Raw genomic sequence first — 27,780 nt, 5'->3', positions numbered from 1 at the left:
TGTATAACTGATTCACTTTGTTATAAAGCAGAAACTAACACACCATTGTAAAGCAATTTTACTCCAATAAAGATGTTAAAAAGAAAAAAGAAGAAAGCTCTCAGAACAATAATCCAACTCTACACCTTAACAAACTAGAAAAGATCAGCCAATTAAACCCAAAGCTAGCAGAGTAAGAAAAAAAATAAAGATGAAAGAAAATAAAATAGATAATGGAAAATCAATAATCAAGCCATAAGTTGACTCTGAAAAGATCAACAAATTGACAAACCCTCACCTAGACTAAGAAAAAAAAAGAGAATACAAACAGTTATAATCAGGAATAAAAGTGGGTACATTACTATCAACCTTACAGAAGTTAGAGGATTATAAGAGAATACTATGAACAACTGTATGCCAACATTAATCTAGATGAAATAGGCAAATTCCTAGAAATACATGAATTACCAAAACTGACTTAAGAAGAAAGAAAATCTGAGCTTAGCTATTCAATGTCAAGTAAGGACATTGAATCAGTACTCAGAAACCTCCTGACAAAGAAAAGTCCAGGATGAGATGGCTTCACTGGTGAATTCTACCAAATATGTAAAGAAGAATTAACACGTATCCTTATCAAACTCTTGCAAAAAAATAGAAGAGGGAACCTTTCCTAATGCATTCTATGAACCAGCATTACTCTGATTACAAACCTAGACAAAGAACACCCAAGATAATAAAATTAAAGACCACTATCCCTTATGAATATACATGCAAATATTCTCAAAGTATTAGCAAACAAAATCCAACAGCATATTAAAAGGAGTATATACCATAATCAAGTGAGATTTATCTCAGAAATACAAGAGTGGTTCAACAGAAGAAAATTAAAAAGGTAAAAAAACCACACTAACAGAATGAAGGAAAAATCCCACACATGATCATCTCAATTGGTGCAGAAAAAGGATTTGACAAAATTGAATACCGTTTCATGATTCAAAAAAAAAAACCACACAAAACAAAAAAATTCAGAAAACTAGAAATAGAAGGGAACGTCCTTAAACTGATAAAAGTCATTCATGGTAAGCCCACAGTCATTCTACTCAAGGGTGAAAGACTGAAAACTTTCTTCATTAAGATCAAGAACAAGACAAGGATGCCTTTGTTTACCACTTCTATTTTGTACTGGAAGTTCTAGCCAGAGATATTAAGCAAAATAAATAAGTAAAGAGCATCCAAATTAATAAAGAAGTAAAACTATCCCTGTGGCAGATGGCATGATCCTCTATACAGAAAATCCCAAAGAATCCACAAAAGAACTAGAACTAATAATTTAGCAAAGTTGCAGCATATAAGATAAACACACAGAAATCAGCTGCATTTCTATACATCAGCAATGAAAATTTTGAAAAAGAAATTTTAAAAAATTCCATTTGTAATCTCCCAAATAATAAAATACCTAGAAATAAATTTAACCAAGGAGATGTAAAACTTGTACACTGAAAACTACAAAACATTGCTAAAAGAAATTAAAGAAGACCTATGTAAGTGAAAATACATCCCTTGTTCATGAATTGAAATGCTTAATATTGTTTAAGTCATACCCAAAACAATCTAACAGATTTAATGCAGTCACAGCCAAAATACCAATAGCCATTTTAAATAATGAAAAAGCTTATCCTAAAATTCATGTGGAAATGACAAAGCAAAAATAGACAAAACAATACTGAAAAAAGGAGAAAGTTGGAAGACTCACACTTCCCAATTTCAAAACTTCCTGCATAGGTACACATATCAAAACAGTGTGATATTGGCATAAAGATAGACATATAGATCGATGATAGAACTGAGAGTCCAGAAATAAAACCATACATCTATGACCAATTGATTTTTCAACAAGTTACCAGGACAATTCAGTGAGGTTTGGGGTGGGGGGCAGGGAATAGTCTCTTCAACAAATGATACTGAGACAACTGGAAATCCACATGCAAAATATTGGAGATGGACCACTACCTCATACCACTTCCAAAAGAAAAAAAAAATGGATCAATGACTTAACTTTAAGAGATAAAGCTAAAAAACTCTTAGAAGAAAACATAAGGGAAAATGTTCATGACACTGAATTTGGCGATGGATTCTCAAATATGACACCAAAAACACAAGCAACAAAAGAAAAATTGGACTTCAAAATTAAAAATTTTTGCACAAAGGACATTATCAAGAAAGTGAAAAGACCACCTACAGGGAAAATATTTACAAATCGTATGTCTGATAAGGTTCTACTATCCAATATTCAGAGAACTCCTAAAGTTCCATAACAAACAACTCAATTTAAAAATGGGAAAAAGAGTTATATAGATATTTCTCCAAAGAAGATATACAGATGGCCAATAAGCACATGAAAAGATCTTCAACTCACTAATCATCGGGGAAATGCAAATCAAAACCACAATGAAATATCACATACCCAATAGGTGGTGGCTACCATTAAAAAATAAAACCAGAAAATAATGTGTTGACGAGGATGTGGAGAAGTTAGAAACCTTGTGTACTGTTGGTGGGAATGTGAAATTGTACAGCTGCCATGGAAAACACATTATTGACAATAGCTAAAATATGGAAGCAACCTAATCCACAGTCTATCAGTGGATGAATGGATAAACAAAATATGTGTAAAACATACAGTGGAATTTGTTCAGCCTTAGAAAGGAAGGAAATTCTGACATACGCTACAACATGAATGAACCTTGAGGATACTATGCTAAGTAAACTAAGCCAGTCACAAAAAGAGAAAAATTGTATGATTCCAATTGTATGAGGTACCCAGAGTAGTCATATGTATAGATAAAGAAAGAATTGTGGTTGCCAGGAGCTGGGGGAGAGGGAAATGGGGAGTTATTTTTTAATGGGTAATGTGCTTCATTTTTACAAGGTGAAAAGAGTTCTGGAGATGGCCGGTGCACAGTACAAATGTGCTTAATACCACTGAGTTGTACACTTAAGATTGGTTAAGATGGTAAATTTTATGTGTATTTTACAATCTTAAAATATTTTATCTTAAAAAGGCATTACTGATTCATGCTACGTAGATGAACCTCAAAAACATTACATGAAGTGAAAGAAGCCAGACAAAAGGCCACATATTGTATGATTCCATTTATATGAAATATGCGGAATAAGTAAATCCTTAGAAACAGAGAGCAGATTAATGGTCATCAGTGGCTAGGGAAGAGTAGAGTGGGCAGTGACTGCTTAATGGGTCAGTGCTGTTTTTTGTGGTGATGAAAATGTTTTGGAGCTATATAGTGGTAGTTGTTGCACAACATTGTGAATGTACTAAATGCCACTGAACTGTACATTTTAAAATGGTTTTATATGAATTTCACCTCAATAAAAACTGTAGGAAAAAAATTTTTAAAACTGGTGAAATATGAATGAAGTCTAGAGTTCAGCCAATAGTAGTGCACCAAGGTGACACTGGGAAAGGAGAATGAGAAATTTATGTATTCTATTTGCTACTTTCCTCTAAATGTAAAATTATTCCAAAATGAAATATTTCCTTTAAAAAAAAATGGGCAAACTACTTGAAAAGACTCTTTGCCAAAGAAGATAGATGGCAAATAAGCACATGAAAAGATATTCAACATCATTAGCCACTAGAGGAATGCAAATTTAAACAAGAATGGAATGCCACTAAATACGCATTAGAATGGCTAAAATTAAGCATACTGGCAAAAACGAAGTGATGATGAGGATAACACAGATCAACTGAAACTCTCATACTCTGCTGGTGGGAATGCAAAATGGTATAAGCATTGTAGAAAAAAGATTGGCATTTTCTTATAAAGTTGAAACACAATTACTCTATTATCTAACAATCCCATTCCTGGGTACTTACTCTAGAGCAGCAGTCCCCAGCCTTTTTGGCAACAGGGAAAAAACAATTTTTCCACAGATGAGGGGAGGGGATAGTTCAGGCAGTAATGCGAGGTATGGGGAGTAATGGGGAGTGGCAGATGAAGCTTCACTGGCTCGCCCGCCGCTCACCTACTACTGTGTGGCCTGGTTCCTAACAGGCCATGGACTGGTACCTGGGGGTTGGGGACCCTTGTTCTACACAATGAAAAGTGATCTTCACTCAAAAATTTATATATAGATTTCATAGCAGCTTTAATTGTAATAGCCAAAAGCTAGAAACAACCCACATGTCCTTCAACTGGTGGATGGTTAAACAAAATGTGGCACCTTATACCATTAAATGCTATTCAGCAATAAAAGAGAACAAACTGTTGATATTCACAACTTGTATGGATCTCAAGATAATTGCACTGAGTGAAATAAAGCTGATCTTAAAAGGTTAAGTACTATATGAATCCATTTATATAGCAGTCTTGAAATAAAATTATAGAGCTGGAAAACTGATTAGTGTTTGCCAAAAGTTAGGAATGGGTGAGGGAAGGACTAGTGTGGCTATAAAGAAGTAACACGGGAGATCCTGTTGATGATGGAACAGTTCTGAATCTTGATTATAGTGGTAGTTCCCCAAATTGACACATGTGACAAAATTATTTGGAACTACACATACATACAAATAAGTACATCTAAAACTGACAAATTTGAGTAAGCTCTGTGAATTGTACAAATGTCATCTTGGTTTTGATTTTAAACTATAGTTATGCAAGATATTAGTGATGGGGAAATGGGTGAAGGGTACATGGAAACTCCCTGTACGCTTTTAAAAATAACATATATATATATATATATATATTACTTTTTATACAATTTTTAAAGGTTATACCCAATTTAGTTATTACAAAATATTGGTTATATCCTCTGTGTTGTACAATACATCCTTGTAGCCTATAATACACCCAATAGTTTATAACACCCACTCCCCCACCCCTATGTTGCCCCTCCCACCTCCCCACTGGTAACCACTAGATTGTTCTCTGTATCTGAGTCTGCTTCCTTTTTGTTATATTCACTAGTTCGTTGTATTTTTTAGATTGCACATATAAGTGATATCATACAGTATTTGTCTTTGTCTGACTGACTTCATTTAGCAAATGCCCTCCAAGACAAACCATGTTGCAGCAAATGGCAAAATTTTTTTATGGCTGTGTAGTATTCCACTGTGTGTGTGCATGGGTGTGTGTTTTATATATATATATTTATATATATAACATCTTCCTTATCTATTCATCTGTCGATGGACACTTAAGTTGCTTCCATATCTTAGCAATTGTAAATAATGCTGCTATGTACATTGGGGTGCATGTATCTTTTCAAATTAGTGTTTTGGGTTTTTTTTGGATATCTACCTAGGAGTGGAATTGCTCGTTCATATGGTAGTTCTATTTTTAGTTTTTTGAGAAACCCTCATGCCATTTTCCACAGTGGCTGCACCAATTTACATTCCCACTAACAGTGTATGAGGGTTCCCTTTTCATATTTTTAATATAATTAATGTTTTAAAGCAATTTTACATATTGCGTATTCCCCTTCCCTCCCCCCCCGAGAGCCTTCCCCACTCTTAACATCCTCCACCAGAACGGTACGTTTGTTATAACTGATGAACCTATATGAATACATCATCATCTCCCCAAATCCATAGTTTGCAATGGGGCTTACACTTGATGTTTTAACATATGTATAATGACATGTATCCATCATTATAATACATTACAGTGTAATACAGAATAGTTTTACTGCTCTGAAAATCTTGCATCACCCTGCTCATCCCTCCTTCCCCCTTAACTGCTAGCAACCACAGATCTTTTTACTGTCTCCATAATTTTGCCTTTTTGAGACTATCATACAGTTGGAATCACACAGTATGCAGTCTGTTCAGATTGACTTCCTTCCTTTAGTAATATGTAAGTAAGTTTCCTTTATGTTATTTTCATGGCTTGATAGCTCATTTCTTTTCAGCACTGAATAATATTCCATTGTCTGGATGTACCACAGTTTATTTATCCATTCAGGCTTTTGTATGGACATAAGTTTAACCTCTTTGGGTAAATACCAAGGAGTATGATTGCTGATCATATGGTAAAATTATGTTTAGCTTTTTAAGAAATTAGCAAACTGTCTTTCCACAATCAATTTAGCATTCCCACCATCAATGAGAGTTCCTGTTGTTACACATCCATTCTAGCATTTGGTGTTGACAGTGTCTTAGATTTTTGCCATTCTAATAGCTGTGTAGTGGTTTCTCATTCTTGTTTTGATTTGAAATTTAAAATATTTTTGTGTGGTCATTTGCCATCTATCTTCTGGTGTGGTATCTGTTTAGACCTTTTGCCCATTTTTTAGTCAGGTTGTTTTCTTTTTGTTGAATTTTAAGAGTTCTTTGTGTATTTTGGTTAACGGTCCTTTATCAGATATATATTTTGCAACCATTTTCTTCTAGTCTGCGGCTTGCCTTCTCATTTTCTTGATAATGTCTTTTACAAAGTAGAAGTTTTCAATTTTAGTGAAGTCAAACTTACCAATCTTTCTTTCATGGATTGTGCCTTTGTGTTTGATAATGTCTTTTTAGATGTAACAACAAAATCATCTACATTTTCTCCTATGTTCTCTTCTAGTAGTTTTACAATTTTGTATTTAACATTTAGGACTATGATCAATTTTGAGTTAACTTTTGTGAAGGGTGTAAAGTCTGTCTAGATTTGTTTTTTATGTATGTATATGTCTAGTTGTTCCAGTACCATTTGTTGAGAAGACTATCTTTTCTCCATTGTATTGCTTTTGCTCCTTTGTCAAGGATCAGTTAACTATATTTGTTGAATCTGTTTCTAGGCTATTTCATTCCAATGATATATTTATCTTTTTACCAATATCATCTGTCTGCACTACTTTAGGTTTATAATAAGTCTTAAAGTCAAGTAGCATCAGTCCTAAGACTTTGTTCTTCTCCTTTAGTATCCTATTGGGTATTCTGGGTCTTTCTCCTCTCCATATAAACTTTAGAATCAGTTTGTCAACATCCACAAAGTAACTTGCTGGAATTTTTATTGGGATTGTGTTGAATCTATAGATCAAGTTGGGAAGAAGTGATGGCTTGACAGTATTGAGCCCTCCTATCCATGAACATGGAATCTCTCTCCATTTATTTGTTCTTCAGTTTCTTTTATCAGTAAGGAATTTTTGTAATTTTATAGTTTTCTTCATATAGATCATGCACATATTTTGTTAGATTTATATAACATGCTTTGTTAGATTTATACCTAAGTATTTTATTTTTCAGGATACTAGTGTAAATGTTAATTGCTTTTAATTTCAAATTCTGTTGCTAGTATATAGGAAGGTTTTTGTCCCATGTGAATGCTTACCAAAGGGTGACCTCAGCTGGGGAGGATTTTAACACTCAAGTAGATAGAACGACCCATTCTGTGGATACCAGTCAGCTTCTTTCCCAGCCACCCTGTCATCGCCAAATGTGCTCATGAACAGAGTAACCATGGTCGCAGGGATGCAGGTTATGCAAAGGCTCAGCAACATGGACTTCCACTCACCAAGGTCATCTTGACTACAACCACTGTTGAGTGCCCATTATGACAACAGCAAAAATCAACACTGTCTCCAATATGGCACCATGTCTCAGGTGATCAGTTACCTGGTGGCAGGTTGATGACCCTGAACTTTCATCATGGAAGGAACAGCATGTTGTTCTTACTAGAATAGACACTTACACTGGATATGGATCTGCCTTCCCTGAATGGAATGCTTCTACTAGAACTATTAGCCCTAACTAGGGCTAACAGAATGCCTTATTATGATATTCTGCATAGCATTACTTTTCATCAAGGAACTCATTTCACAACAAATGAAGTATGGCATCGGGCCAATGCTTATGGGGGGCATTGGGCCAATGCTTATGGGGTCACTGGTCTAACAATGTTCCTCACCATCCTTAAGCAAATATATATATATATATATATATATATATATATATATATACACAGCTATTAATCTATTGATTAATGTTAGGGTGGTATATCTTTCTCTATCCGTTTACTTTTAATCTATATATGTATCCTTAAATTTCTTGTAGACAACATAAAGTTGGGTCCCTTTTTTTTTTTTTTTTTGGCGGTACGCAGGCCTCTCACTGTTGTGGCCTCTCCCGCTGTGGAGCACAGTCTCCGGATGCGCAGGCTCAGCGGCCATGGCTCACGGGCCCAGCCGCTCTGCAGCATGTGGGATTCTCCCAGACCGGGGCACGAACCCATGTCCCCTGCATCGGCAGGCGGACTCTAAACCACTGTACCACCATGGAAGCCCTGGGTCCCATTTTTTGAATCACTTTGATAGTCTGTCTTTTAATTGATGTATTTAGACAATTGACATTTAAAGTGGTTATATAGTTGGAATAATGTCTACCACAGTTGTTACTTTCTATTCATTTCCCTTCTTCTTTGTTTCTGTTTTCTTCTTCCACTTATTTCTTCTTTTTGTGGTTTGAATTGGGCATTTTATATGATTCCTTTTCCTCTCCTTTCTTAGCTTATCAATTATACTTCTTTTTTACTTTTTTTTTTAGCAGTTGCCCTAAAGTTTGCAATATACATTTACAACAGATATAAGTCCACTTTTAAATAATACTGTACTGCTTCATGGATAGTGAAAGTATCTTATAATAACAAAATATTCCTAATTTCTCCCTCCTGTTACTTGTATTACTACTGCCATTCATTTCACTTATCCACAAGCTATACTGCTATCCTGTATACTTTTTGGGAACTTGGTGTGGTTATATATTTATTTCAAAATAAAAAGCAAAAAACTGTACCATTTCTAAAAAACACTGTGCCCTGGAACAAAAATCAATATCTAAAGAATAGAAAACAAATAGCACTTAATAACACAGGCATCCAGGCAATGATACCATGTCAACAGGAAAATACAATCCATGATAAATGGAAAATACAATTGATAAAGACAAAATATCAGTCAGTAGAAACTGACCCAGAAGTGACACACAGGATAAAATTAGTGGACAAGGACATTAAATCAGCTATTGTAAATATACAGATGATCCTTGACTTACAGTGGTTCAACTTACAGTTTTTCAACTTTATGATGATGCAAATGCAATACACATTCAGTAGAAACCATACCTCAAATTTTGAATTTTGATCTCTTCCCAGGCTAGAAATGTGCAGTACAATACTCTCTTGTGATGCTGGGCAGCAACAGTGAGCCACAGCTCCCAGTCAACCACATCATCATGAGGGTTAACAACTGATACACTTCTAATCATTCAGTGCCCATACTAACATTTTGTTTTTTACTGTCAGCATAGTATTCAATAAATTACATGAGATATTCAACACTTTATTATAAAATAGGCTTCGTGTTAAATTATTTTGCCCAACTGTAGGCTAATATAAGTGTTCTGAGCATATTTAAGGTAGGCTAGGCTAAGCTATGATGTTTGGTAGGTTAGGTGTATTAAATGCATTTTTGACATAGGATATATTCAATTTATGATGGCTTTATTGGGACTTAACCCCCTCATAACTCGAAGATCTATACCTCATATATTCAAGGAGATAGAGGAAAGCACCAGCATGTTAAGAAGAGACATGGAAAATATAAAAAAGACCTGAATTAAACTTCTAGAAGTGAAAAATACATATGAGATGAAATATACACTGGACGGGATTAACATCAGAATTGACACTGAAAAAGAAAACATTGCTGAAATCAAAGATTTACCATCCAAAATGACACAAAGGAAGAAAAAGACCAAAATCAGTGAACAGAGAATGAGCAATCTATTGTTCAACTTCAAGTTGCCTAATAAACATGCAATAGGATTCCTAGGAGAGGAAAGAAATGATGGGACAGAAAAAATGTTTGAAAAACTAATGCCAAAAATCTTTCTAATTTGATGAACATGTAAATCCACAGATCAAAAAAATTCAATGAACTTCAAGCATAAGAAACATGAAGAAAATTACGCCAAAGCACATCATAATCAAGTCATAAAAAACCAGCCAGCCAAAAAAATATATATATATATTAACATATAGAGGAACAAATAACAGCAGACTTCTCCTCAAATTATACAAGCTAGAAGACAGTGGAAGAACATATTTAAAGTACTGAAAGAAATTGTCAATCTACATTTCTATACTTGACAAAATATCATTGAAAAGTGAAGGTAAAATATATTACAGACCCAAAAGCTAAAAGAATCCAGCACTAGAAAATCAGCACTACAAGAAATATTATAGGAAGTCCTTCTGGAAAGAAAGGAAAATAATACCAGAGGGAAATCTAGATCTACACAGAAATGAAGAGCACTGGAAATGGTAAATGCATGAGTAAGTAAAAACAATTACTTACTTAGTTTGTAAATCTCTTTAAAAGATAATTGATGACTGGAAACACCCCAAATATTCATCAGCAGGTAAATAGTTAAGCAAATTGTGGCATATCCATACAGTCAAATACTCCTCAGCGATAAAAAGAAATGAGCTCTTAATACATACAACAACATGGTGGAATCTCAAACTAATCACAGTGAGTAAAAGAAGCCAGACAAAATCAAGTATAAGTTGTATGATGCTCTAATATAAAATTCTATGAAATGTAAATTAATGTATAGTAACAGAAAGTACATCAGTGGTTGTTGAGAGTAGAGCACCAATAGGGAGAGGCAGGATAGAGGGATTACAAATAGAAATGAGAAAACTGACCAGAGGTGATGGATATATTTATTATTTTTACTGTGAGATTAAGAACAGATTAGTGGTTGTCAATTTTAAATATGTGCAGTATGTCAATTATATCTCAACCTGTGCTGAGGAATGTAATTGTCAAATAAGAATCTATCATCCAAGAATGAAGGGGAGCAATGACTTGTTCAGACATCCAAAAATTAAGAGTTTACCATCTGTAGACTGTTAGCTTACATTTTAAGTTCTAGCCAATGAAATTATATAAAAGATATATTATGTATATGTATTCAAAAGAATGCAATAAAAAGTATTATACTTACAGGGGATAAAATTTTATACCTGAAATCTCAAGAGAATCAACTGAAAACTAATAAAAATAGAGTATTCAGTGATGTGGCTGATTACAGATTCATACCCCAGTAGTAAATAAACAAACATCAACTTTAAAATGGGGAAAACCACGTTTATAATGCTATCAAAAAGATAATATGTAGTAATAAACTTGAATCCATAGGATCTATGTGAAAATGATTTTAACCTCTATTAAAGAACATTTAAAGGACTTGAATTAATGATAAGACATACATTGCTTTCTTCCTTTTGGATAAGAAGACTTGAAATTGGTGTACATTTTATGCTTTAGAAATAAATAATTCTACTGAAAATAACAGTAGAAAAATCTACTGATTTTTCAGAGGAGTAAAAGGTGATTTTAACATTCATCTGAAAATGTCAACATGTAAGATAGCCAGGAAAATTCTGAAAAACAAGTCATAACTATCTGGTCTAGCCCCACCAGATAGTTAAATACAGTATTAAATTACTGTTTAAAATATATTATGTATCTACTAATAATTATACCAATTTTGGTACTGATGTATAGAAAGTTCAATCAGTAGAACAAAGCAGAAAATTCAGAAAGAGACCCAAATGCATACATAAATTTTGTCATTGTAAATAAGTAGTCTTGAAAATCAGGTAGGCCATTCAATAAATAAAGATTGGTCATTTAATAAATGTTTTGGGGATGAGTAACCGGGCATCAGAAAAGTAATCTCCTTAAGCCAAAATAAATTCTAGATGATAAAAATATAAATGTATAGAGAAAAACCATGAAAAGTGCTAGAAGAAAACATGAGAAATATTTAGGCTTTGCTAAAGATGGCATAAAATTCAATACCCATGTAAAAACAAAACAAAAAAGTTGATAAATTTGATTATATAAAAATATAGAAAAAATACAAATGACAGTCTGCAATAACTTGACAAATAAGACTAGTTTCTATAATGTGCAAAGTGCTCATACATAAACAAGAAATGGAAGAAAACACTGGACAAATTTACAAAGGTTAAGTACTGGTAGTTCACAAAGAAATATAAGTGTCTTTAGAATAAAAAGGTGTCCAACACTCATTATTAAAGAAATGAATATTAAAACAGTATTTTTCCTATTAGATCAACAAATATCAAAGAATTGTATAAAGCAAAATGTTAGTGAAAATGTTGGGAGACTGGAGTTCTCATATACTGTTGGTGTGAATGTAAATTGGTTAACCATTTTTGGAAACCATTTGCGATCAAAACTTAAAATGCATATTCTTTTGCCAAGCAATTTCAATTCTGAGAATTCATTCTACAGATATAATCATGCATGTGTACAAAGAAGTATTACTATGGTCATTAAAGTTTGTTTTGAAATAGTAAATGCTGAAAGCCTAATGTTCATTAATAAGAAAATAGTCAAATTAATTGTTATATAGCCCTAAAAATGGATACTTTTTTCCTTTGTAAACTATTATACTATACTAAAAACAATTATGTATATCTATATGGAATGGCCTCCAAGGCACAGTGTGAAATGGAAAAAATACTAAGGTACAAAATATTGTGAAATGTGCTTCCACTTCTTTTGAAAAATGATTAGATTAATTCTGGAAGGATACTCAACGAAAATGTTAACACTCTGTCTAAATGGGAGGTGGGACTCTGAGGGAATTAAGCTAAAATTTTAAAATTAAAAGTTATTTTAAAGAAAAGTAAATTGGAGATGGATACTACAGTATCCAGAGAACACTGTTAGAGCATAACATTGCATAGTATATACAATAATAAAACTCAGTCTTAATCTTTTTAACCAAACAATTTAAACTCAACGTATTAGGATATTTCCCCCTCAAAAGGAATAGATTCAAATTATTCATTATAAGTTTTCACATGACTTAGAAAATATATACTGTATGTACAGTTCATTGTGAAAGGAATATTCAGACACAAAAACATTAAGAAGTGATTATTGGTTTGCAAGTGTTTTACAAGGAAGTTCAGAATTTGAAGAACTGGCTCACTGAATGTAAATTACAGCAGGTGTTTCAAAGAAACAAAAAACTCATAAGCTTTTTCAAAGTTGAGGTAAATTTGTTCATACTGGGAGAGGGGGGATGATTTTACCCACATGATTATTATATCTTTAGACATTAGTTTTGCAAATTTCAGGAATTACAACATTTTGTTAAGCAATGAGCAATTTAGCAACACAAGATTTCATCTCTTTGGAGACTATTTAGATAGACTAACTTCTTTCTTATTTGTTTCTCAGCATACACTGTGGGTTCACCCACACACACACACTCTTCCCACTCTTAACATGGGACTTGAAGTGAACACTTACTTATGTGGTGCAGGGTAAGGTGTCAGTTTGCTTCTTCATCATCAATCAGGATATACTGGTGTTTTAATGTTACAATTTTTTGTTATTTCAAGTTATGGTCCAAGATGACAACATAGCAGACTTTTGAACTCACCTCCTCCCACTGATACACCAAATCTAAAGCTCTAAATGGAGCAATTTCCTCTGAAAGATGTCCAGAAGTAGCTGATTAACTTCTAAACATTGGATGAATGAGAAAATACCCATGCGGAAACAGGTCTTGGCATACTCTCAAATACTGGGAGCCACTAAGAACAAAAATGAGCTTGGACAATCACAAAGGATTTAGAGACTACCAAGAGCTCATGCCAGGCTGAATGCTAAGGGTCACCTCCTGTAAAATGCCACTCCATCAAGCCTGGGGGAGGCCACAGCTTTGTCTATTGTGTAGAAACCAACACAAGGAAAACAAAGAAGGAGGAACATAATCCAAACAAAAGAAAAAGGTAAACTCCAGAAACAGAACTTAGTGAAACAGAGATAAGTGACTTACCTGATAAAGTGTTCAAAATAAGAACAATGCATTGAACAATGAATTTAAACAAAGAGATACAAAATATATGAAAGTACCAAAAAGAAATCACAAACCTGAAGAATACAATAACTGCACAGAAAAATAGAGGCATTCAACAGACTGGATGGAGCAGAAAAGGATCAGTGAACTGTAAGACAGGAGAGTGGATTACATATAATCAGAAAAAAAAAGAGAGTGAAGATTACTTAGGGGACTTATAGGACAACATCCAGTGGACCAGTATTTGCATTATAGGGATCCCAGATGGAGAAGAAAGAGAAAAGGAAGAAACTTATTTGAAGAAATACTGGCTGAAAACTTCCGTAATTTGGGGAAGGAAACAGACATCTAGATCCAGGAAGCCCAGAAAGTTCAAAATAAGATAAATCCAAAGAGACCTATATCAAGACACATAATTGTCCAAAGTTAAAGACAAGGACAGAACCTTAAAAGTAACAAAAGAAAAACAACTTGTTATCTACAATGGAATTTCCCATAAGACTATTAGCAGATTAGCAGAAAATTTGTAGGCCATCATGGAGTGGCATGATATATTCAAAGTGCTAAAAGAAGGAAAAAAACCTGCCAAATAAGTAACCTCTACCCAGAAAAGTTGTTCTTCAGAATTGAAGTAGAGATAAAGAGTTTTCCAAACAAGCAAAAGCAGAAAGAGTTCATCACCACTAGACTGGCCTTGAAAATGTTATTAAAGGGATTTCTTTAATTTGAAACAAAAGGGTGTTAATTAGTAACAGGAAAACATATGAAAGTATAAATCTCACTAAGTAAATATATAGTAGAATTAAGAATAATCTAATGTTGTAATGGAGGTGGGTAAATCAGTTATAAATCTAGTATGAAGGCTAAAAGACAAAAGTAGTAAAAATAACTATAGCTAAAATAATTCCTTAAAGGATACACAAGATAAAAAGATGTAAATTATGATGCCAAAAATACAAAATTTGGGAGGGAGGGTAAAAATATACAGCTTCAGAATGCATTTGAACTTAAGTTGTTATGAACTTAAAACAGACTGTTATAAATATGTTTGTATACCTAAAACTAATACAGTTGTTCCTTGGTATCACTGGGGGATTGGTTCTAGGACTCCATGCTGATACCAGAATCTGCAGATGCTCAAGTCCTTTCTATAAAATGTCATAGTATGGTTGGCCCTCCATACCTGAGGGTTCCGTGGTTGGTTGAATCCATGGATGTGGAACCCATGGACACAGAGGTACAATGTTATGTGTCAAAAAATACATCAGGTTTTAAGGAATTAAAATAATGGTTTATATAAGCCTCATGGTAACCACAAAGCAAAAACTTGTATTATATACATAAAAGAGAAAGGAAATCTAATCATACCACTACAGGAAAGCATCCAATCACAAAGGAAGAGAGCAAGAAAAGAAAGAAACAGCACTTATAAACAGCCAGAAAACAATTAACAAAATGGCAGTAAGTTCATACCTATCAATAGTTCCTCTAAATACAAATGGACTAAATTATTCAATGAAAAGACAAAGAGTGGCTTGAATGGTTTTATTGGGTTAGCCAAATAGTTTATTTGGGTTTTCCCCGTAACAGCTTATGGAAAAACCTGAATGAACTTTTTGGCCAGCCCAACTTAAAAATAAATAAATAAATATTAAGAGTTATAGAGGCAGAAATAGACAACAGTAGAAATAGTAGGGGAATATCCCAATTTCATCAAATGACAGTTCATCCAGACAGAAAATCAACTAATGTGTCAAATAAGAAATCAAAAGAAAAATTAAAAATCTCTTGACACAAATGAAAATGGAAATACAATATAACAAAACTTACGGTATGCAGCAAAAGCAGTTCTAAGAGGGAAGTTCATAGTGATAAATGCCTACATTAAGAAACAAAATCTCAAACAACCCAATATACCTCAGGAACTGGAAAAAAGAAGGACAAATGAAGCCCAAAATTAGTAGAAGGAAGGAAATAAAGATCAGAACAGAAATAAATGAAATAGAGACTAAAAAGACAGTAGAAAAGATCAAAGAGCTGGTTTTTGAAAATACAAAATATATAAACCTTTAGCCAGATTCAAAGAAGAGAGGACTAAAATAAATAGTCAGAAATGAAAGAGGAGATGTTACAACTGGTACCACAAAAATACAAAGAATCGTAACATTCTACTATGAGAAATTGTATGCCAACAATTTGGAGAACCTAGAAGAAATAGATCAATTCTTAGATACAACCTCCTGGGACCAAGTCATGAAGAAATACAAAATCTGAACAGACCAGTTACTAGTAAAGAGATTAAATTAGTAATCAAACACCTCTTCACTGGTCAATTCTACCAAACATTAAAAGAATTAACAACACTCTTTCTCAAATTCTTCCAAAAAATAAAGATGAGGGAACACTTCCAAACTCATTTTACAAGGCCAATATTACCCTGATACCAAAACCAGAAAAGGACACTACAAGAGAAGAAAATAACAGGCTAATATCACTGATGAACATAGATACAAAATCCTCAACAAAATATTATCAAACCAAATTCAGCAGTACATTAAGAGGATCTTATGATCAAGTAGAATTTATTCCAGGGATGAAAGGATGTTTCAACATATGCAAATTAATGTGATATATCATATTAACAAAATGAAGAAAAATTATATGATCATCTTGATAGATGCAGGAAAAACGTTTGACAAAATTCAGTATCTGTTTTTAATAAAAATTCACAACCAAGAGAGCATAGAGGGAATGTGCCTCAACACATACTGAAGACCATAAATTGACAAGGCCACAACTAACACCGTACTTAGAAGTGAAAAGCTGAAAGCTTTTCCTCCAAGATCAGGAATAAGACAAGGATGCCCATTCTTGCCACTTTCATTTAACATAATACTGGAAGTTCTAGCCAGAGCAATAAGGCAAGAAATATAAAGGGCATCCAAATCAGAATAGAAGAAGTAAAACTTTCTCTATTTGCAGATGACATAATCTTTACAGAAAACCACAAAGACTCCACCAAAAACTGTTAGAACTAATCAACAAATTCAGCAAAATTCCAAGATAGAAAATCAATATATAAAAGTCAATTGCGGGCTTCCCTGGTGGCATAGTGGTTGAGAGTCCACCTGCCGATGCAGGGGACACAGGTTCGTGCCCCAGTCCGGGAAGATCCCACATGCTGCGGAGCGGCTAGGCCCGTGAGCCATGGCCGCTGAGCCTGCGCATTCAGAGCCTGTGCTCCGCAACGGGAGAGGCCACAACAGTGAGAGGCCCGCGTACCAAAAAAAAAATTTTAAAAAGTCAATTGCCCAGCTTCCCTGGTGGTGCAGTAGTTGAGAGTCCGCCTGCCGATGCAGGGGACACGAGTTCGTGCCCCGGTCCGGGAAGATCCCACATGCCGCAGAGCGGCTGGGCCCGTGAGTCATGGCCGCTGAGCCTGCGCGTCTGGAGCCTGTGCTCCGCAATGGGAGAGGCCACAACAGTGAGAGGCCCGCATACCGCAACAAACAAACAAAAAAGTCAATTACCTTTCTATACACCAACAACAAATTATCAGAGAAATTAAGAAAAGAATAAAATATCCAGGAATAGATTTTACTGGGGAGTTGAAAGATCTAGACACTGAAAATAAGATGTTAATGAAAGAAACTGAATAAAACACAAATAAATGGAAAGATATTCTGTGCTCATGGATTGGAAGAACTAATATTTTTTAAACGTCCATACAGATTTAATGCAACCCCCTATGAAAATTCCAGTGGTATTTTTCACAGAAATAGAACAATCCTAAAATTTGTATGGAACCACGAAGGACCCCAAAGAGTCAAAGCAATCTTGAGAAAGAAGAACAAAGCTAGAGGCATCACATTTTCTGGTTTCAAACTGTTTCAAAGTTATAGCAATCAAAACAATATGGTATTGGCACAAAAACAGACACAGATCAATGGAACAGAAGAGAGATCCCAGAAATAAATTTATGCATATATCGTCAATTGATTTACAACAAAGAAGCCAAGAGTATACAATAGGGAAAGTATTCTCTTTCAAAATATTCTGGTGCTGGGAAAACTGGACAGCCACATGCAAAAGAATGAAACTTAACCTCTGTTTTACACCATACAGAAAAGCAACTCAAAATGGATTAAAGACTTGAATGTAAGACCTGAAACCTTAAAACTTCTAGAAGAAAACATAGGCAATATGCTCTTTGACATCAGTCTTAGCATTATTTTTTTTGGATTTGACACTAAAAGCAAAATTAAACTACATCAAACTAAAAAAGCTTCTGCACAACAAATGAAACCATCAATAAATGAAAAGTCACCCTACAGAATGGGAGAAAATATTTGCAAATCATATATCTTATAAGGGATAATATTCAAACTATATAAAGAGGTCATACAACTCAGTAACAAAAATCAAACAATCTGATTTAAAAAATGGGCAAAGGTATTGGGGTGCTGGTGTGATGAACTGGGAGATTGGGATTGACATATATACACTAATATGTATAAAATAGATAATAAGAACCTACTGTATAAAAAATAAAATAAAATTCAAATAAAAAAAATAATAAGGGAAGGAGGGAAAGAAGAGTTACCTCTGAACTATAAAAGTAAGCAAGGGTAAAGTTATGTGGGTTTTCATATATTTTAACTAACTGTTTGATACTGGCAACATTTTATATAGTTCAAAGCAAAGCCTTTTTATTTCATTTGTTTTCATGAATTTTAAAATCCAATACTTATTTTGATTTAGTATTATGTTGAACATTTATTTCACCATAGAATCACCCTCTGTGGCATAGGCATAATACTAATTTTCATTTTCTAGGAATCATATGGTATATTAAAAAGTTTAACAAGACTAGTGTATCAAGTATTAAATTAAATCTTCATTTACATACTACTATAAAGCTTTGGCAAGGACTATGTTAAAAACAATTTCAACTGGAGTCAATAAGCCATTTTTCAGTAAATTACTATTGTACCTTACTCTATATAATATATACAATAAATCAAATACTGATTTAAAGATACAAGAGAATCAGCTAATTTAAAGAAACTTGTAATTTTTTTAGATTTGAGAATCTTTCTGTAAAATAAAGAATAACAATTTCCCATTTGCTCTAATCTGCTTATTGTTTTAAGGTTGAATTTTTTAGAATGTTGAATTTTCTCTAAATGGCATAGAGCACTACAGCTGAGATAAAACTTCATTGTAATCAGGAAGCAGTTGTAGGAAACAAACCATTCCATTTATATTATGCAGAAAGTGACTTAATACAAGAAACTAGGTGCTTATCAAGTCATTGAAAGATGGAGACGTAAACTCTAAGCTTGGCCTACAGGTATGACTTTCAGAATAAGGCCACCAAACAGACATACCAGGGAAGCAGACAACTTTGCTACTGTTAGAAACAGAATCAGAAGACTACTGCCAATCAATTGTTGAACTGAAGAGCACATTGTTATAAGATCAGCATTCTACTACAACTGCCTCTTGACATACAGAAAGCTTGTGACTGGACACTGGAATGTTGCTTCCAAAAACAAAGTAAAATCTCCATTGCAATAACACCAAAGCAGCATAAATATTGCTTCCATCCCATTTTCAAAATCACTTGCCAGACATTTTGAAGCCCTGAGCCACTATGTAAAAATGGCCACCATGCTATGAGGAAGCCCAAGCCTTCTAAAGAAGGCACCATTGACAGTCCCAACTGAGCTCAACCTTTGCATCATTCTAGCCCAGGCCATGTGAGTAAAGAAGCCTCCAAAAGGGGCTTCCCTGGTGGCGCAGTGGTTGAGAATCTGCCTGCTAATGCAGGGGACACGGGTTCGAGCCCTGGTCTGGGAAGATCCCACATGCCGTGGAGCAACTGGGCCTGTGAGCCACAACTACTGAGCCTGTGCGTCTGGAGCCTGTGCTCTGCAACAAGAGGCCACGATAGTGAGAGGCCTGCGCACCGCGATGAAGAGTGGCCCCCGCTTGCCACAACTAGAGAAAGCCCTCACACAGAAACGAAGACCCAACACAGCAAAAATAAATAATAAACTCCTAACCCCAACATCTTCTTAAAAAAAAAAAAAAAAAAGAAGCCTCGAAAAGATTCTAAGCCCTCAGCCATTCAAGCATTCCTGACTAATGCCACAGACATCATGGATATAATATCCCCACCTTGCCTTAGTCTAAGTCCTTGCCCACAGAATCTGTAAGCATAATAAAATGATTGTTATTTTACATTATTAACATTTGGAGTGGTTTTTATGCAACAAGAGCTAAGCGAAACACATCATAGATATTTTATAAGTTTCAACAAGCATTTCAAAAACATTTTTAAAGATTATAATACTCTATTATGTAATATATACCACAGTGTACCTAAAAGTTTATGCTAAATTGTAAAGGAGAGCTGGTTTCCAATTTTTATCTATAACTTAAACTATACTGAATAATTTTATCAATAGAGGTTTTTGTTTCTCTTTTGTATTTAGCATTATTTCTTTATCATAAATTTCCAGAATGACTGTGTCCGGGCTATAACCAAATTTCTTTATAAGTGTTTTGTATCTACTCATATCTATCTTGAATATTTACTGTGGTTTTAAAAAAATTAAAGCAAATTAACTTCCATATATTTAAAAATTTTTAGCAACAACAAAAAAAATCCTTTAAGTTAATCAGCCCTATTGAAAACAGAAGAATATGGCCAAAAACTCTGGGCTACCCATGTATAGTAATTTCAGCCAGACCTCATGAGTCAATCATGAGGAGCTGGGGAAAATGTGGCCATACAGTGGGTAGGGGGAAAAAAAGACCAGCATATTGAGTAATCTAATAATTGATACTGCCCTATTATGAGCTCAAATGAAACAATATTCACATGAAACAGCCACCAAATGATGGTAATAGATAGGCAGGGACCTTGGCTTAGCAAGTCCAGAGTCCTGGCTAAGTGAACAAATTTTACTGTTCTCAGAGCTCTGCTATATACTTTTGTACCTAGATAAGAGAACGTGAAGAGGACTGTAATCCATCCCACATTACTCTGGATAAGCCCTAGAACAAGGCTTCACACCTGTGGAAGGGGCAACTTTTCCTAACTGGTATGCCCAGAGGGGGGCAATTTGTACCTCCAAAGTAGTCACTCTAAGTCTTTGTTACTGGCAGCTATTGCCCTCAGTGTTCTTCCTATTTATAAGACTAGATTTGTTAGCAAAGGAGGGCTAGAGCTCTTGACTTCTGCTTCCCCCTAGCTAACTCATTGTGTGATATTTGTGCCTTTCCATTCAGGAAATCTGATTTCAGAGATCTAGGTTAATATGGAAGATGACTGGTCCCAAAGGGCTTGGATCTCAATGTACATTATACAGGCTACTCCTAAACCCTACGAAATATGCCATCAAAATTGCTACTCCTTACCAAATATTTTAGCTGACCCTGTGGCCTAGTTTTTAAGCATACAGACACTAAGTGAGAAAAATCTGGATTGGAATCCTGTCTCCATGAATACTACTTATGTAATATTAGATGATTTTCTGAACCCTTTATTCTGACCTTCATTTTCCTCACCTGCAAAAATCAGGATAATAAAGCACCTACCTTGCATAGTTGTTGTGAAGATTAAATGAATAATGTGTATAAAATACCTAGCATTTAAGTATTCAATAAATGTTAACTCATTTTAAAAAAATAGTAAAACAGGGCTTCCCTGGTGGCGCAGTGGTTGAGGGTCTGCCTGCCGATGCAGGGGACACGGGTTCGTGCCCCGGTCCAGGAAGATCCCACATGCTGCGGAGCAGCTGGGCCCGTGAGCCATGGCCGCTGAGCCTGCGCGTCCGGAGCCTGTGCTCCGCAACAGGAGAGGCCACAACAGTGAGAGGCCCGCATACAGCAAAAAAAAAAAAAAAAAATTATGCAAAAGAAAGTCTAATACTATAACCTATTTTGTATTGCTATTAAATGGCAGAATACATAATGAGGACATAGAATAAATTTTAAACTATGTTAACTAGTCAAATTTTAAAAACGAATCTTATATTTAATAAATATCATGAAAAATTTGGCTAAATACTTTGGCAAAATTGAAATTGTGACTAAATACTAAAATAGCACAGACTTAGCCATCTTTATATGTTTTGAAAAAAGGAATTCTCTTCATTTATTAATCTACACACTTAGGTTCCTTTATATTAAGATTTAATTATGATATTTATGCTGCCTTCTTCCTCTTGGTACAGATCATGTAAATGGACACTGCACAAGTCCAACTTCTCAGAGTTGCAGTTCTGGAAAACGTCTTTCCAGTGCTGATGTTTCAAAAGTAAATCGCTGGGGTCCTGGAAGACCACCATTTCGAAAAGCACAGTCAGCTGCTTGCATGGAGATTTCTTTGCCAGTTACAACAGAAGGTAGGTTAAACATACAAATTTTTGTGGATACAATTAAAATTTGACATACCATAGTAACAGGAGCTGGAGGATAAGGGATGGTGGTCAGGTGTGAAAGATCTGAAAAACTATGGTCAGCTAGACAGTGAGCAGCTGAGAACCTGGTCGAGCCGTGGCCATGACTCCAAATCCATTCCTCACTACACCTCTTTCATCTCTAAAACCAGAATGGCTGTTTATGAGTAGGCTTTCACCTCCTCTGTACAAAGTGAGACCTATGTCTTAATCTGCACTCCCAGTTTCTTTCCATCTCAATGGTAAGCCTCTTAGTGTCTCTATCTGTAGATAGTTATTTAATGTCTTATAACCTTAGTTTCCTCAACTGTTAAGTGAATGTGACCAAGAAAAAGGGAAGACATTAAATTCTAAAGTTTGCAATCTCATCTTCGTATGTTTGAAAAAGGGAGGATTATTTGCTTACTTATGGAATTACTGTTAGGGGCAGGGAGTAAAGCACAAGAGCCAGAAGGCCTAAAATTAAGACACACACACACACACACACACACACACACACACACACACACACACACACACACACACACACACACACACACGGGAGTCCTGTAACTGCTGCTATTGTCTTGCTGATAAAAAGCTTTGGGACTAGAAATAGGAAAAAATAATCTTAGGAATATGCTATGGTAATTCTATGCTATAAAGTAATTCACCATTACCACCCCTCAAAAAACTTGGTAGTAATGATCTATATTATTCTTCCAATTTTTAAAATAAAATTTTTAGGGACTTCCCTGGTTGTCCAGTGGTTAAGGCTCTGCACTTCCACTGGAGGGAGCGTGGGTTCGATCCCTGGTTGGGGAACTAAGATCCCACATGCCATGCAGCTTGGCCAAGTAAAAAAAGAAAATTTTTAGTTTTTTCCTTTAACACTATGCCATACTAAATTTGGTCCAGATGATCTTCTCTCACAGGTGCCTATGAATAGCAACCTAGAAACATTAGCTAGGAATGTTATAATGGAAGCAAAATGTAAAGGTTATAAAGGAAGTAGTACTTTTAATCACTGGATTGAATTGGGAATTTTGAGTTTTAGACTTTTCTGCCTCTAACTTGTTGATTCTGGGAAAATTACTTAACTCTATGTCTCTGTCTCCAAATCTGTAAAATATATAGATTATTTCCAAGCTCCCTCTCAGATCTAAATTCTATTACAAACAATTATTTGTATAAACTTGCTGAGGGATAGAAGGGGGAAATTAGGAATATTATATTTTGGTTTGTAGAAAAAGGGATAGTCTGGGGAACTTATATTTGGTTTTATTGTATATTATTTTATTTATATATTATATTATCTCTTTTTATAAAAATGAGTCACACTTATACCTATCAAAAAGGAAAGGAGAGGGAAGGCAGTAGAAAGAGGAATATGAGGAACTTGTACTCTGGAGTGATTATATGAACAATACAACCTTCCTAATATTTACCTGAGGTGGTGAGTTTCTGCTTGTTGGAGTGTTACACATGTGTAAGAGTTGATGAGCAGGAGAACCTGAAACCACCTTGTTTCCTTTAAGTGGGCTGAAGCCCTCTCAGAAAGATTATTGGTGGGGTGGCATTGTCTAGGACTCTGTATTTGGCCCTAGGCAAAGCCAAGACTGTATTTGCATTCAAAGTAGGCAGCTTGTAACTAGTTCAGGGAGATAACATTTGCTCTTTAGTCTTGGTGTAAATATAAATAGTTCAATTTTTACAATTTTAATTACTCCAAATATAACAAACTCAGAGGAATGTATTTACCACAGAACATTTGTGACCCTTCAGGTAAGTAGCCACAATGTTGTCAGTAAGTGGGAATTGTCAAGAAATCATTAGAAGTACTTCCAACAATTGAGAGATAGGAGGGAAACATAATTAAAACTGCACCAGAAGTTCTTGTAACCTTAACTATTCAGACTAAACATCTTTTTTTTCTAGATTAGAGAATTTCAACTAACTTGTGAGGTGAGGTAGAGAGAAAAACACAGTGGACTGGATCTCTGGAGACTCAAGGTCTAGTTCCAGCTCTTCCTAAGTTTATGATTTACACTTCTGGACTTGTCTCTTCATCTTCAAAATAAGCTGGTGAACTGGATAAACTGCCTTACAGATCAGTTAACAACGAATCAAGTTCTACTTCTCCCCCATAATTTTGGTTTTCACTTACTAAGTTTGACTTTACTTGTTCTGGAAACACACTAAAACTAAATTTTTGGTTTTTAAATTCCCATAGAAAGTCGAGAAAATTCCTATAATCGCTCGAGAAGTTCTAGCATCTCCAGTATTGACAAAGATTCTAAAGAAGCGATTACAGCACTATACTTCATGGAGTCCTTTGTTCGGAAAAATGACTGTACTATCTCCCCTTGTTTGTTTGTTGGAACTAGTCTGGGAATGGTGTTAATCATCTCCCTAAACCTACCTTCAGCAGATGAACAAAGATTTACAGAGCCAGTCATGGTATTGCCAAGTGGTAAGAGTTTTTATTTATTCCTTCATTGCTACTTTTTCAAATTTAAATATATGGTATTTTAAAACATTTAATTTGTATTGATCTGGAGCAAAGATTTAAGGATTCTGTATAATAGGAACTATTAAGAATTATATAAATCATATACTATCCCAAGTATTGCAGCTTACTTGCAGGGTGAAATAGTCAACCATTTCTATGGTAATAAATTGTGGAACTCCCAACCTAAACAACGCCTTGGGAAATAAGTTTCTGAAAAGCATTTAGGAAAGCCTTAAAGCGAAAGTTTAAAATTTTTAATGAATTGAAGCATTTCTCCAAAGTTACATGCCAGATCAGAGCCTATGAGTGTTTTACATCATCCTTAAAGAACTCAGATGATTAAGTTGGAAGCAGTCTGACTTGAGGTGGCTTTCTGAATTCATTGATAATCTGTGCCCATCTTGTTTTGAAGCCATGCCACACAATTTCTTCCCTTTTTATCCTAGTACCTAGAGAATTTGACCCACGTTATGAGTATTGTTGCTAAAGTATATGTTGTATTCTCTTCCTACTTGACTTGTCTTTTTCCTTTTAAAGAGATGTGTGATTCCTCCTGTTATTCCTTTGAGTATTTTAAAATTTATTCTGATCAATAGTTTTTTCATATATAGAAAAGAGAGTAAAAGTTATCTGAAAAACATTTCTTAAGTAAAAATAATTTTATTAATATATAGGATAAGGGATTTTATTTTAAAAGAACACATATATGGCATGGTAGGTTAGATAGAGTTCTGTTTTCTTTGTTAACTGGTATGCTAAATTCATATAGATGGATTGTAACTTACTGTAGGTAGAACAGTCAGCTCTCTACTAGTGAGGCAAATTCAGATAAACATATTGTATTTTGTGTGTGTATGGCTTAAAAAACAGAAGTTTATTTTCTCACACTTCTGGAGGCCCAAGATTAAGGTGTTGGCAGGGCTGGTTTCTTCTGAGGCTTCTCTACTTGGCTTGCAGTTGGCCACACTCTCACCATATTCTCACGTGGCTGTCCCTCTGTGTGCTTGTACCCCTGGTGTCTCCCCATGTTTCCTAACCTCTTCTTGGAAAGGCATTTGACAGTTTGGATGAGGGCCCACCCTATCAGCCTCATTTTAATTTAATCACCTCTTTAAAGGCTCTGTCTCAAATATGGTCACATTCTAAGTCAATGGAGTTTAGGCCTTCAACATATGAATTTGGCGTGGGGGAGGACAAAATGCAGCCCATTAACATGCACCATATTTTAAAAGTTAATCTGTTAGGATCACTAGATTTTAATTGTAAACATATTTCACAATAAGAAAATATCTTTTATTATAGTTCTAATTTTAAGGAAATATGTATAATTCTCTTATACTGGTTGAGAGAGAGCCAGATCAGTAAGGTCAAAATGAATTTTTAAGTATTAATTCAATCCATTATTTAACTCAATAAATTTGTATACAGATTGGATACCTAATATATGCCATGTATTCATCAAATTTAAAGGTAAAAATCAAACTCCTGTATACACAAGTTTACAACTGTGAGTGAAAGACAGTTTTCTAATAAGAGATTTTCTAACGAATGTGGTTTTCTATGCCACAAGCATAGAAATAAACAAGTGTCTGGAACTAATTTAATGGATCTCTCAGTACTATAAGAAAGTTCTTCAACATTCTTAGCAAATAGACTTAGACTTAAAATGATGGCAAAATACAAAATAAGTATATATTTAACTTAATATTCTGGCATCTGGTTCATAAATATTTGCGTACTCTTTCCTTATCCATTTAAAGAGAGATAATGAGAAGCTATCTTCAAGTTTCTATGTCAGTATTCCATTCTTTCAAGATGTTAGTTAATATATCAGTATCACTTCATCAGTTGTAACGAATGTACCACACTAATACAAGACCTTAATAACAGGAAAGGACAAAGGGGGCATATGGGAACTCTCTGTACTATCTGCTCAATTTTCTGTAAACCTAAGATTGCTCTAAAAATATTAAGTCTATTAAGCAGTACCTGTAAGGGAGGAAACTATGAGTCTAGGTTCAGATCTGTTTTATAATTAACCACTGAAAGAGAAATAGCCTAATTGGAAGCCATAATTTATGACAATAAAAAGAAAAAGGAAGGTGGAGTTTCATAAGAAAATATAGAGGAACTTCCCTGGTGGTCCAGTGGTTAAGAATCCGTCTTGCAATGCAGGGGACACTGGTTCGATCCCTGGTCGGGGAACTAAGATCCCACGTGCTGCGGGGAACTAAGCCCGCGTGCCGCAACTACTGAGCCCATGCGCCACAACTAGAGAGCCCACGTGCTCTGGAGCCTGTGCACCACAACTAGAGAGAGAAGCCAGCACACCCGCGCACTGCAACAAGATCCCGGGTGCCACAACTAAGACCTGACGCAGCAATCAATCAATACATACTACAACAAGAAAGGGTTGCAAGTGGAATAGTCTGATAGAACTTAAAAAAGAAAGAAAAAGAAAAACTATAGAGATGACAGAAAGCCAATTCAAATTTAAAGTAGAAAACTTGTCCCCTCTTCCTCACATCTCACTTCCTGACTCCTTCTTCACCTTCTTTCCAGTATCTACTCTCCACTAGTCTCCACTGTTCCACTAGTCCCTGCCCTATCGGTACTGCTCTAGATTATGGGAACCATTTTTAAAGGTTTGGAATCGGAGGCATTTCCCTCTTCTGTTGCCAGTGCTAAAGTGGGTGACATGTTCTCAGGCTCTGAAGGCATTCTTCCCATCAAAACATTGTTAAATTACCTTTTATCAGTTGGCCTAGCAAAATTTATCTGAGTCTAGCAATTTCCTCAAAGTTGAATACAATCTATTTTGAAATTTATTCATCCATTCATTCAACATACATTTCCCAAGCTCATACTAATTAATTAGTCACTGGGGATACAATGGTGATCAGGACACAGAATGATCTTTATTCCCAGAT

At 34.9% G+C, this 27,780-nt stretch overlaps 1 protein-coding gene across 1 annotated transcript in view; it reads left to right on the top strand.

Moving 5' to 3' along the window:
• STXBP5L (syntaxin binding protein 5L) overlaps positions 1-27,780 on the top strand; it is a 368,748-nt gene that overhangs the window by 322,344 nt on the left and 18,624 nt on the right. The window contains exons 22-23 of the mRNA XM_060149320.1: positions 22,135-22,305; positions 24,572-24,811. Of these exons, the coding sequence (XP_060005303.1) occupies positions 22,135-22,305; positions 24,572-24,811 (411 nt within the window). The remainder of the gene's footprint in view (positions 1-22,134; positions 22,306-24,571; positions 24,812-27,780) is intronic.

The sequence above is a fragment of the Lagenorhynchus albirostris genome, chromosome 5 (genome assembly GCF_949774975.1).
Source record: "Lagenorhynchus albirostris chromosome 5, mLagAlb1.1, whole genome shotgun sequence".
Classification (NCBI taxonomy): Eukaryota; Metazoa; Chordata; class Mammalia; order Artiodactyla; family Delphinidae; genus Lagenorhynchus; species Lagenorhynchus albirostris.
The sequence above is the reverse complement of the archived record's forward strand: the minus strand, read 5'-3'. Positions and strand labels throughout refer to the sequence as shown.